Below are 12,278 nucleotides of genomic sequence, written 5' to 3'. Positions count from 1 at the left end.
CTGGATTTTTGCGAGGAGCCAGAAGTTACAAGGATGAAAGATCGTGGAACTCCGTCAGAGAGACAGATTAAGGGGCTCCTATGCAAACGAGGAACTCGCGAGCTCGGGAGATCGTTCGAAAATATTCGAATGTTGAGGATGAGCTCTCGAAGAGTCTATACAGGCAATCGAATCATTCAGCTCGTCGCGAGCCAGGTGAAAGTCTTCCAGTCAAAACAATTCGGTATTTATTTTCGGAGCGCGCACTGGAATAAACATTCCGGCGGCCATGGATTACACCTTACATCCGAATCGTTTCCTCGACAGGAGATGGTTCCCCGGCGCTCAATTGTTCCCGCCTGCGCTGGAGAGTACCTTCGAGGAAAGTCGTCGCCGAAAATGTCAAGAGTTTGTGTACCAATTTCCACTGATAGTCGTTGTTGTTGACGCAGAGCCCAGCGGCGACCGGTCGGCCACCCAAGAGGAACGAACCAATCGACGCCTAACGTTGGCGTACAGCGCCTCCTGCCGGCGGAATGAGGAGCTTCTCCGCGCGATTCTCTTTTCGTTAGTAGCCTCATCCTATGTGTGAAAAGCGGCCGGTACAAAGGAGAAGCAAGGATTTCCCGTACAAGACCGACTCTCATTCTCCGATCCTCGATTCCGCTCGAACAGAACTCAGCAAGTAAGTGCTCAAATTATCGGCTAGGGGAGCAGAAGTTCCCATGCAATCCGTGGGCTGAGGCTGCGTATACATATGCCGCCGACTTGAACGGGCGCAATCTTTGACATTCGGCGAGTGGATTCGCGCCGAGCGGAGAGGATGAGAACCGGGCCTACGTAGGCATCAGTAGGAATGTCAGTCTTAGAGTCTCCGTTTTTCCGGAGGGGACTGGGATCCAGCTCTGGAATGGGTCGCCGGGACGCGAAACACATCCCTCAATTCTCATCGGTCAAGCAGAGTGAGTTGGATCGCAGACTGCGATTATATCCCGAGGGATCGGTTGGAGGTCTCCAGCTCCATCCGGGAAGAAAGCCGTCCTGTCGGTCTGGAGCCGGGAGCCGGTGCCCTATGTGACCGAGATGGTTCGAACCATGAAATCCTCTATCGATCGAGAGTCACTGGGCGGTCGGGAGTTCCGCTGCAGAGAGTCTGCGAGGACTGTTTCTTTTTTCTGTGCTACAACAGAAACGGTAGTTCTCCTTCGGCGCGTGCGCTCATGAAACGCTTTCACGGTAGATGACTCAAATGATCTTCTCCGGAGCTTCTTGAGGAGCTTCGCTACTTCACGCAGAGCTATTAAAAGTAACTTGGGCCTAAATAGAGCCGGCGGATGTTGTTCGAAGCGCCAATTGATCCGTGTATCGATTCGCTGAGACTGCGATGAGAAAATGCGTCTTTTCACTCCGTGAAGCTCGGACGATCGTCGTATGCTCATTATTATGAAGTGGTCGTTAGGAAAAGCTCTACATTCAGAAGAATTGCCATGAGGGTATCTAAGGGTGCTCTTTCGCGCTTGTGCGCCTCGTGAAGTGGAGGAGAAAACAAAACCTCCTCGGGACTCTCATTCACGCGTGTCCTCCTCTGCGTCGTGAACGCGTTCACAAACCTGGAGGAAGCTCTCCTCGAGTGCCCTTCCGAAGCTCTGTAGGAGCGAGCGCAGGTGCTTCTCCTAGTTTTTGGTGTTCGTTCTTTCCAATTCGTGCATAGAATCTCAGCAGATCGATGCGATAATTTTTCTCGCGATCGATGCCTCCGGATCGTGTGATCCGCTATGGAACACTGTTTCCGACCTCGCCGCTGACAGCGAGTAGCGTCTTTCATGAACTCAAGCATGTCAAATATCATTGAAGTGGGAAGCGATCTGGGGAGATTGATTCGAATCGATCACTACTTCGATTAGAAGATCGCCGGCACAGAGCACTGCTTGAGTGGACGAGAATTCTCGCGATCCGAAGATATCACAAAATTCGATAAGTAAAATCGATTTCTGATTTTTATTGACTCGGTCGCTGCCTCTGCGGCGCCTCCCCGATGTTCTGAGAATGCTGAACCACTCTTTTTCTCATCGTTCGATCGTGCAATGAGGACCAAAGTCCCGGGTATCTCTGGATTCTCGCGTGTGCATACACCGTGAATTCATGAGGGGAGATTCATCTCTCATTCGGACGACGGCGCGGCATGGGCGATGTTCAACTCTAAGGAAGGTCGTGGATGTGCCACCAGACCAGAGTTGTCATCAATTGGTTCAGACAAGCCGACGTACAGACAAATGGTTGCGGTACAGAGTGGCCGACGGCTTTATGGTGTGTCCTATGACTCCTCGCGCGACTCTTAGGCTAAGTCCATGAGTGTTTCGTCCGTCGATTCGTTTGATCGTTGGTTTGTTGGCTGTTACGATGTCGTTTGGCCGTTCGGCTAGCTGGTTGTCGGGCTCACTCGTCGAGTTCGAAGATGAAGAGGAAAAACCACGCTCGTTCGATGCCGTCGCCTTTACCGCTCTCGTCAGCTCAGAGTATCTTCTCCATGAACGCCCCGAGGCGTCGCGGAACAGACAAATTCGCGATGTAACTATTGACTCACGCTCGGAGCCTCCTCATTTTTCGTGCCCAGATCGAGCCGGCTCCGGAAACGACCCGGGCTCTTTTTTGTCTCCCGGGCTTTTTTCCGCGAGGGCAGTGTTTTCCTTGCCCGTCATAGGCTTTGAGAGCGATCCATATTCCGAGAAGGTACTCCACGGTCATTTCTCGGATGATAATATTTCCGGAGGTATCGTTATCCGCTCAGAGATGGGTCAATTCCCGACCCGACGCTTATTTAGATCCCTCGAATATCACGGCGAACCGACGGCGAGGCTGCGCCAACCCAGAAACAACGACAACAGCGGCAGCCCAGAATTCACGAAAACAGCGGCAGTAACAACAATAGCAACAGCGGCAGCGGAGATCAAAGGCGATATAAACCCGCAATCGAACCCACCCAAAAGACAAAGTAATCGGGCACCCACTCTCTCATCCCGAGTGGCATTCCGTTACGTCCACGAACTCAATTTGTTTCCGCGATGAGTGCTCCAGGAGTTCACATCGCCAGCCATCTATCGCTTCGCCGACTTGTCGCTTTTGCGCAAAAACGTCGAGAGCGGAAAACTACTATTTGAAGGCGTCCCATGCCATCTGAAGACTCAATTCGGAATCGTGAACGCGTGGGCGGACTCGGCTTGAAGTTCGGCTCGGCTTGAGGAACACCCATACAGATCATTACCGAGGGGAGACCTCGCACAGGTGACGGGGAGCTTCCGGAGTTCTCGGCTTCGAATGGATCTCGATTTTTTTCGTAGATCTTAACATTCGACCAGCGGTGTATCCAATCAGTTCTAATGACCGAACAGATAATCTCTATTCAATTTTTCCCTTTGGCGGGATACTTGTCGGGGAGCATTTTTCACCGGAATATCGTATTCGGAGCCCTCCATCCGATCGAGACGGATGCTCTTGCACCGAGGAATAGAACTTATCCTTCAGAAAAATCGAGCTCTCTTTCTTGGGTGAATCAAGGGAAATTCCGGAGTCTTCAGCTGGGAAGTTCCTTAGAAGGACCGCGAGATCCGGAAAATCGTAAGACATTGTTCTACTGGGCTTGAATTTTCTCTTTGCTCCTCATCAGAATGCGATATTCCCATCGAATATGTCTTCGATTGCTGCATTCCGTCCCTTTCTATTGAATCTGAAAACTTCCTCGGCCCTTCCATCCGTGGGCAAGATCGTGATTCGGTAGACCGCTGTTTTTAATTGGCACGCATCTCAGCACATGATTTCAGGGTAGTCGTTGATCGCATGGAGGAGATTCATCTTCTGAAATTACTTGGGTATCCGCATGCTATTGAAACTTCATCGATCATCCTTATTTGGTGACCAAAACCCCTTATTTGAGAATTCTGATATGTTTCCATGGAGAATTCCGTGAGAAACATGTTGAGAATAAATGTCTAACACGCATAGGTGAAATGACGGCTGAATAGGGGTTGAAGAATTCCGCTTTTGTCAGAACCCGTGCTATTGATTGATTGGAGCGGTCGATCGTAAAAATGGTAACAAATCCTAAAACTCCACCTACCGAAGCGTTGTGCACCCGTATACCACTGAGAAATATGAGCATATCGTACGTTTGCCAATCCAGGTGGTGCTCGCCGTCGTTGTCGACGTCGGCTTCTTCGCCACTGGCTTCCGCCGTTGTAGCTATGCCTTCGAGCCTCGTCATCGCTACGGCTAAGTGGCCTAATTTATGACGTTGCTCCAACTGTCGGCGCTGAGCGGACGTCATTTATGGCTTTTTTCTTTCGTTGAGTGACGAGTGACGACGAGCATCCTCTCATTGTATCACGAATTCCAGTCCAGGCCAAAGCTGAGCTCGCCGGCCGTTGCGATGGGGAATGTCTCCTTCGAATTTGACAGTTCTATCGCGGAGTCTCTCCTTGAAGACCCCTGCCGTCCGCAAATCCTCTGGATCAGCCCCCTTGACGGGAATACCGCATCTCCACAAACAATTTCTCTGCCCGCGATGCGCATGATACACATGAAGGATCGAAATTTATAAGGAGATTTAGAGATTAAGATAGATCCCCGTAAACCGTGGGTCTTGGATGGTCCCAGCGTCCGGCCGCGGCAGGCTTCTCGCGGGAGAGCAAAAATAGCTATATAAGCTCAGTGTGAAAAAAAACATGCCCTCCAGACCCACGGTAGTTATTAATCATATGTATCGAGTACCTGGCTCTTCTTACTTTAGACTACAATTTCAACATACTGGGCTCTTGTGATCCTCCGAGGGACCATCGTGGACTTCATCCTCGGTACGCTTATTTTAGACTGCAGTAGCTGTTCGCGGAATCATCCGACGTGGGCTCTGATCAGCGAACCATTGCTTAATGAAAATCTTTTTCATTCTCAAATCTCTTTAGCTTCAGCCTGACGGACCGGTGCGGTATTGTGTGAACTACTCTTTCGAAGAAGGTATTCCTTTGATTCCGATAAGCCGTCACCGCTCGATCTGATTGCCAGTCAGGCCGCCCGTGCGCTACACCGCTAGGCATCTAAAGTCGTGTTGACAGAGAGGCACACTGAGGACTCGTTACTATTTTTCGAAGAATGCCGCGTGCTTTCCTCACGAGGGGGATCGGGTGGCCGAGAAAGTTCATTCGGTAACCGCTATCATCACTCATCGGCACGGCTCCGGAAAAATTATCGATTGATTTGCCATCTCTGATGATTGGAGATGACTAAGTCACGCTTCTCTTCATTGGACCATCTTTCAGGTGGTCGATTGAAGACGAACGCTTGAACGCGAGCTGCTGATGATCCAGGTTATGAATGAATGAAAAGATTCGACAGATATCCCGGACTTCCTTCAGATGTCGGCGAGTGATCTTCTCCTAAGCATAATGGGCAAGTTTCGACTGATTGCCGTTGAAAATTAGGTGGATCGACCGATATTTCATTGCGTAATTCCGAGCCTTATCGTAACGGAGAACCAGTGATTGCTCTCCACGGAGAGGTATCGCGGTAGAGAAACTTCCGAAATGGAAAGGGTTGAGTCTGGGAAAGGCGGCTCTTGCATTGTGGCGGATCAGAGGTTTGAGGGACACAGTCGGACAGTCACAGGGACTAGTTTATCAAAGTTTGTTCCAACGCTTCCTTTGAGTGAGTAGACCTCGATGATCATCTCGAGCCTTGATGGTCTTCGGAAATGCCGTCTCAAGTCAGTTGACGTCTGATTCCGGTGCTTCACCGGAAAAATGAGACCATCCCCTTTTTCCTGAGACTCGTGCGCGTTCAGATATCATAGCCCAGGAGGAGCTTCTCGATGAACAGCTCTAATTCCGGAGCTGATATAATAAAACGTGCACTCATCTCTCCGGCGTAAGTCTGTACCGCTAGTCTCGAATGCGACCGTTCCCAAGCGGATTGGTCCAACACCGAGACTCGATCCAATCGTCTGATTTCAAGTCTGATTTAGCGGTGCTCAATGTCAGGGTGGCGGTAACGGAGCTCGATGCCGTACTCGACCACCGTGAGCAACAGAGTCCGATGGATGACTATATTCATGTAATTCATGCCGGATCGAAAAAAGAGGGGATCCGGCTCATGCTTGAAACCGAGCTGAAATTAAATGATACTACCGTACACCTCGCTTCGTGATTCTCGATCGATCGTAACGTTCCGCATCCGGTCTTTACGGCCTTCGGAATGCAAGCAAATTCTCCGATACGAACACCGAGAAGTGTCGATCCCCAACTGGTCGATTGTTTTTGTATCTGTGGCGCCCTGGTATTCGGCTTGTTTGGTCCCGCGAACTACAACAAATCTACTTTGCGGTCTGGCTCGTCTAACTGCTGCTATTACCACACCAACCCTTGTCGCGTTTCGTATCGTGGTCGGGGAAGTACGAAAAGAACACAATGGTGGATCGTGGAGCCGCAAGGCTGAGCGACACCGATCGTGTGTTACTCCCAACCAATCTGGATCATTTAGCACCGAGAGAGCCGAAAATAAGATTGACGGCTGACTGACTACCTTGTATTGAGCTCGAGCATTCAATTCACTCAGCCCGTTAATCATGATCTCTATCGGACCGAGATTCGACGCTGAACTCCTCTGACTGCTGGTCAGGGGAGCCTCTGGTTGAGCAAGCGCCGCTACGGCATCTTTAGTGAGTTCGACGGCGACAAGAAGCCTCTCCTAATTCTCGCCGCCTTCGAGTCCATCATCTACATCACGCAGAACAAGCAATGTATCATACGCGCAGGCTGAGACACACAGGGGAAGTTTGCCATGGCTGTGTCTGTTGTTGAACGCTGTTCCGATTCTTAGGTCCGGAACCAATTGATACTCGCAATGATTCTTTTGATGAATCGATACGCTGACCTCGTCTCGTTCTTCTCGCAGGTACGCTGGATTAGGGTCAGGGCGACTCACGCCCCGATCAATGCCGGCATGAGGCTGCTACTCGGTGTCTGCGTGACACTGTTCTGCAGTGTAGTCGCTGATTTTCCAGCGGAAAACTCAATTTCTAGCACTACCGCGAACTTCTTGAGATGCGAGCAGGGGAAGAAGCAGATCACCATCGAAGATCTCTGCAACGATAGAAAGGATTGCGCGGATAATTGGGATGAAGCTCTCTGCGACTGCACTGATAGGGTACGCCCATGCTCCATTGGCAAGTGCCGCAAAGATCCCCACATCGGATCTTCAACATGTCAGAAATGCGATCATGGATACGAACACGACGGGGAGCAATGTCGTGACATCAACGAATGTGAGACTTCAGCGCCATGCGAAGGACGCGAATCATGCGTCAACTTCCACGGTGGCCATACGTGCATCTCTTGCCCAAAGGGTTTCGAGGCGAAAATGCACAATGAAAGATATTACGGTTTCGTCAGCAAGCCGTCGAATTTCTTCCTACGAAAGCTATTCCTCTGCGACGACATGAATGACTGCGCTATCCAGGATCATTGCGCAAACAGAGGCTACTGCGTCAACAAGGTCGGGGGTTTCTCATGCGTCTGTCCACCTCATCACGAGCCTAAAGGGGGCGTTTGTAGGGCCGTCAGCAGCGAAGCACCGAGGATCGTCATCGCGGAGAAGACTTCACTGTTCATCCACGATTTGCGCTCGTCGAAGCTCATCGAAACCGTCAAGTGAGTCGATGCAGATTTTCTATCGGACCGCGTCGGCCATTGTTGGTCTTCCGGCACACGAGGAACGAAACTCATCCAGTAGTTTCCGAGTATCGTGAGCCAGACAGGCCCCATGCGGAATTATTGCCCTCTCCGGACGCTTAAAATTTTTTCTTTTGCCGTTCTAGGGTCAAGCACGCCATCGTCGATATCATCGCATACAAGAACTCGGTTTTCTACGCGTTCGCAAGAGAGATTTGGGAATACACATTCGATACAAAGTCGCATTCGCTCGTGGTAGAGTTCGAGGAAGAAGACCTGACACTGATGTCGATTCGGAAATTGGCGCTCGACTGGGATCTCAAACGACTCTATTTCCTCACTGGGAACTCGATTCACTTCGTCAACATGTTCGGACAGGGAGGTCCCGTACTTCACCATAAAGATACCATCACCAGTATAGCAGTGGACGCCGTGGCCCGCTATTTATTCTACAGCGAGCGGAATTTGGTGCACCGAATCCATCTCGATGGTTTTCCGGACTCAAAAAAAACAATTTTCGCTGCTCTCCCAGAAGTCGAGCACGAGAACACGCCCACAGGTCAAGCTTTGGTTGCGGATCCGAATCTCCAGAGACTCTATTTTATCAATGATAGAGTTCTCTACAGTTTTGACTACGAAGGCGAACTCGCCCGAGTTGTCTCGACGCTCGCCCCATACGCTCGCATAGAGCCATTCGAGGATCGTATCTATGGAGTGTATCGTGCCAGTGCCGTTAATCCAGTGAGCCTTCCTCGGATCGGATACTCTATCGGAAAGAGAGTTCGAAACGCCACGACACTCAACTTCAACAACGTCGAGAAGGCGGCAGCTCTGACCGTCGTGAGCGTTGCCAAGTTCCCCGAGAGCGTCGGATTGGGTCAGCCATGCAAGCGGAAAGATGCATGTTCTTCGGATTGGTGCTTCCATCTACCGATGCCCTTCGAGCGAAGATGTGCATGTACTCCCGGCGCCACCGAAAATTGCACAAAAATCGCAATCCGTAGCTTCCGACCCGAGAACTCGGTCGCTGCCGAGATCAACCACGCGGGCCTGCTACCGGCACCCATGGAGCTTCTTGCTGTACAGCTATTATTGGTACTCGTCTCCACGATTGGGCGCAGTGTTTGATTCGGCTCGGATTGTCATAATCACCGCTCGTTCCTGTACATAATATGTATATAAAAATCACCAGTCCTGAGATTTTAAGAATGACATGAATAAACAACTTGTTACAAAGCGAAGCATTAGAGCTCGCTTGCCGAATCAGGGCTCATGGCTTGCGCAGTACGCCACAACGTGAGTCACCTGGCTCAGATAAGACGAACTCTGATTGACAAGGTACCCGAGAAACAGAATCTGATCCCAGTAATTATGGTCTAGGTCTAGGTCAGGGGTGCCAGACTCAAATTTTTCGCGGGCCACATTCGAGCGCTGCAGCTGCCCGCGGGCCACCATACTAATTTTCTTTCGTATAAAAGGAGTTCATACGCCTATCGGCCTATCGTCCATAGAAGAATGCTTTTCCAGCTTCCGGGGAACGAGGGGAAACTCGTTCCATCCATCGTACGGAGGGATTCATTCCACCGATCCCATTCAATTTCCAAGCACTCATTCGAAATGGGCGGCTTCGAGTATGTAAGGAAATAGTGGCGGGCCAAAAAAAAAACTCGCGGGCCACGGATTTGACACGCCAGGTCTAGGTCGTTCTTCCGAAACGCGTCCTCGGCGTTCCGAGGATGTTCGCCCTCCCTTCAAATATTCCTAGGATCACAGGGGACGTCTCGTGGTCTGTGCTCCCGGTCAGAAATAATTGCACCGTTCCCGCGCTGCTCTCATGTGAGTCCGCAACGTTTCCTGTCGTGAAGAGCGAATCCGAAAGATATTCTTTTCGAACAAGCGTTCCAAGCTCGTTCCGTGGCTACTTACTGCTTGGAAAAGGAATTGTGCCAGGTGGACTGACTCTGCTAAGTTACTCGGGGTGGCAGCGTATCGTGCCCCTTTGATGTCGGCGGCTAACTTTTCAGCGGAGCGCACCAATATCCTCTCTATCCTCTTCACGATTGTCGCTAGGTCAGAAGAGCTCAAGCTCAAGGCAGTCGATTGGACAAAACGAGCTCGACCATTTTAATAGAGTCGAGAAACGATTCAGACATCCGGGGAAGAAGACTCTCAGGGAGTGAATGAATCATGCAGCGGGTACCTATTGTGAGCCATCCGAGCTCCCGCTTTGAATGCGCGGGCGTCGCGGCTCGGAGAATCCTCGTCCGATAGTGGCCCACCATGGCTGTCCCGCTGTACGTGAAACATATTGCATCGCTCCGTGTCGAACTGTTCCCTATTTATCACAGCGAAAATCCAATTGAGCATTGAAGAGGTGGACTTTTCAGGGCAGAACTTAGAAGAGGTTAACAGGAGGACCACGGGTGCTGAGCTGATCGCAAAAATCATCAGAAATTATCTATTTGATCGCCTCGGTCATTCCCCTTCCGGGAACGAGAGCGTCCCCGTCCATCGCGAAACCTTACCTGAGAATTTCAGATGGGGGAAGAAAAATGTACAACATTTAGTGTTACTTGTACTGCCTTTATTATCGACACTCAATCTTATTGCATATCACTCTGATGGTAGGTGGTAGAAATATACAATACTAAGGAGGATAAGAAGGGAATATATTGCAAAATGAAAATATCTATATATTTATATATATGTAGAATATGTACAAGGTAGGAATACCGGGATCTTTCTTTTTACACAATGATGTAGGTAGAATATATAAACACACTTTTTGACTGTTTCCGCTAGATTATTCACTCTGACAAATTCGTTGATTTTCACCAGTAATGATCCATCAGCTATACAGCAATGCGTTTTGGTATTCCGCTCCTAATACCATTTCCCGGAACAGTAGGAAGTATTATGATCCTCTCCCTTGCGTGATGTTATGATGAATCGACACAGGCTTAGGAATTCTCATGATAACAAATTCAACCCGTGTCTAGCGGCTAGCGGCACGTTTGAAAAGATCTGAATCATTCGGTCACTTCAGTGATCCGGCCTATCAAATAAACTTCATTTCAGATATCTTCCTCCGACCACGATTCGGTATTCGAGAACACGATACACAAGGAATATCTCCGTTGTTGCCGATCTCCCATGCCGATCAGGCTCGGGAAAACTCGCCGCACGAAAGTAAAAAATCCCATACTATCTACTAATCCCGTATAGACTATACTTTGTACGAACGCTCCTCATTGATGTCCGGATGGGAGGATGGATGCCGGTGGATTTCCCCGAAAATGAGGCTTCTCTAGACTCAACTCTTGTGCTCTGATTCCGTCCGTCATGAGACGAAGAAATACGATCCAGATCGAGGTTCGGTCGAATAATCAGAGACTCAATGATTTGCACCACACCTCCACATCGTAGTGAGCGAAAGATTCGAATTCTGTTAAAATAAAATCTGCACGATTATCTAAAGACAATCAACGGGTTTCTTGAAGCAGGACGAGCTTGAGGATTGCTCCCGATATTCTGAACCATATTTCGGACAGTCTAACGACATCGATGATGTTTTCGCGAGGAACTAGGAAGCCCTCTCTTCCGAAGGGAGGGACTGGGTCTCGGGCAGAATCATTGAAATTCACTCAACATGTGATACGCTTCATCCGCTCTCTACATTCATCCTCGAGAGCACGAGTACGTTCATAAATGCAAGGGATGAGCTTCTTCCTTCCAGAAATGCTCCTGTCTGTTTTCTTAGTTAGCCACGAGGCCTGACCTTTTCCTCGGCCCATGGTTTTGCACTTGAAATAGTATTGCTTGATGTGTATTGGGAGAGAGTATATGAATCCATTAAGTCGGATACGAGAACGAATGAAGTTATAGAAAACAAGCGTCTTCGTACACTCAAGTCGTCCAAAGATCTGGTTCCGCAGCGAATATCCTATCCGATTCCTGACCATATTAAAATTAAATCTGATGCATTGAGTCGGTAGGTACTTAGTAATTAGTAACCAATCGATGAATCAATCAATCAAGCACAGAATGCCGTGATTTCCCAAGGGAAGCTGTTTGGAAAAGCATCGCTGCCAGGGGAAGGCAGTCGAGGTACAGCTCACCATGGATCGGGGATTGAGAGAATCCCGAAAGATCTGATAGGAATCGGAGCGAAAATCAGAAAGGCAGTCTTGGGGATCACTCGACAATTCATGAGTTAACTAAGGACTGAGGGAACTCGAGAGCCGAGGGCCATATTCCGCGAGTCTCAAGAAAATGAGGCTCAAAATGTGTAATATGAGGAAACTTGAAATCAGATCTTCACCGGGCTGTGGGTATCAGCAGATCGATACGTAAGATATTGCTGATGTGGCATGCGCGAGGCCTCGCATCTCTCGCCCAAGAATCTTGTCGCAATATACAACTCGATCTCCTGTGCTTCACACTGATATATAATGTCAACTTAGTCTCGGATCAATGAGATTCCGATATCCTCAGGGTTTTTGTTTGACAAAATTCTCTCAAGCAAGGAAGCTGCCGATTCCACGGGAGCGAAAAGGGCGCTACCCGAGGTACTCGGCTCCGCAA

The 12,278-nt window shown here is 49.5% G+C and overlaps 1 protein-coding gene across 2 annotated transcripts; it reads left to right on the top strand.

Annotated features, from left to right (window-relative positions):
* Positions 1-5,612: 5,612 nt before the first annotated feature.
* Positions 5,613-8,930, top strand: LOC100907898 (low-density lipoprotein receptor-related protein 1B). 2 transcript variants are annotated; one of them, XM_003746273.3, is made up of 3 exons: positions 5,613-5,673; positions 6,919-7,673; positions 7,841-8,930. In XM_003746273.3, exons 2-3 carry the CDS (start codon positions 6,967-6,969, stop codon positions 8,820-8,822), a joined length of 1,689 nt encoding a protein of 562 aa, XP_003746321.1. In that variant the 5' UTR covers positions 5,613-5,673; positions 6,919-6,966; the 3' UTR covers positions 8,823-8,930. The 2 variants fall into 2 exon arrangements, with proteins under 2 accessions (XP_003746321.1, XP_028968145.1); XM_029112312.1 differs by lacking the exon at positions 5,613-5,673 and having other exon boundaries at positions 6,812-7,673.
* The last annotated feature ends 3,348 nt before the right edge of the window (positions 8,931-12,278 follow it).

The sequence above is a fragment of the Galendromus occidentalis genome, unplaced genomic scaffold (assembly GCF_000255335.2).
Source record: "Galendromus occidentalis unplaced genomic scaffold, Mocc_1.1 scf7180000077494, whole genome shotgun sequence".
NCBI classification, from domain to species: domain Eukaryota; kingdom Metazoa; phylum Arthropoda; class Arachnida; order Mesostigmata; family Phytoseiidae; genus Galendromus; species Galendromus occidentalis.
Note: the sequence above shows the minus strand (reverse complement) of the source record. Positions and strands in the feature narration are given on the sequence as shown.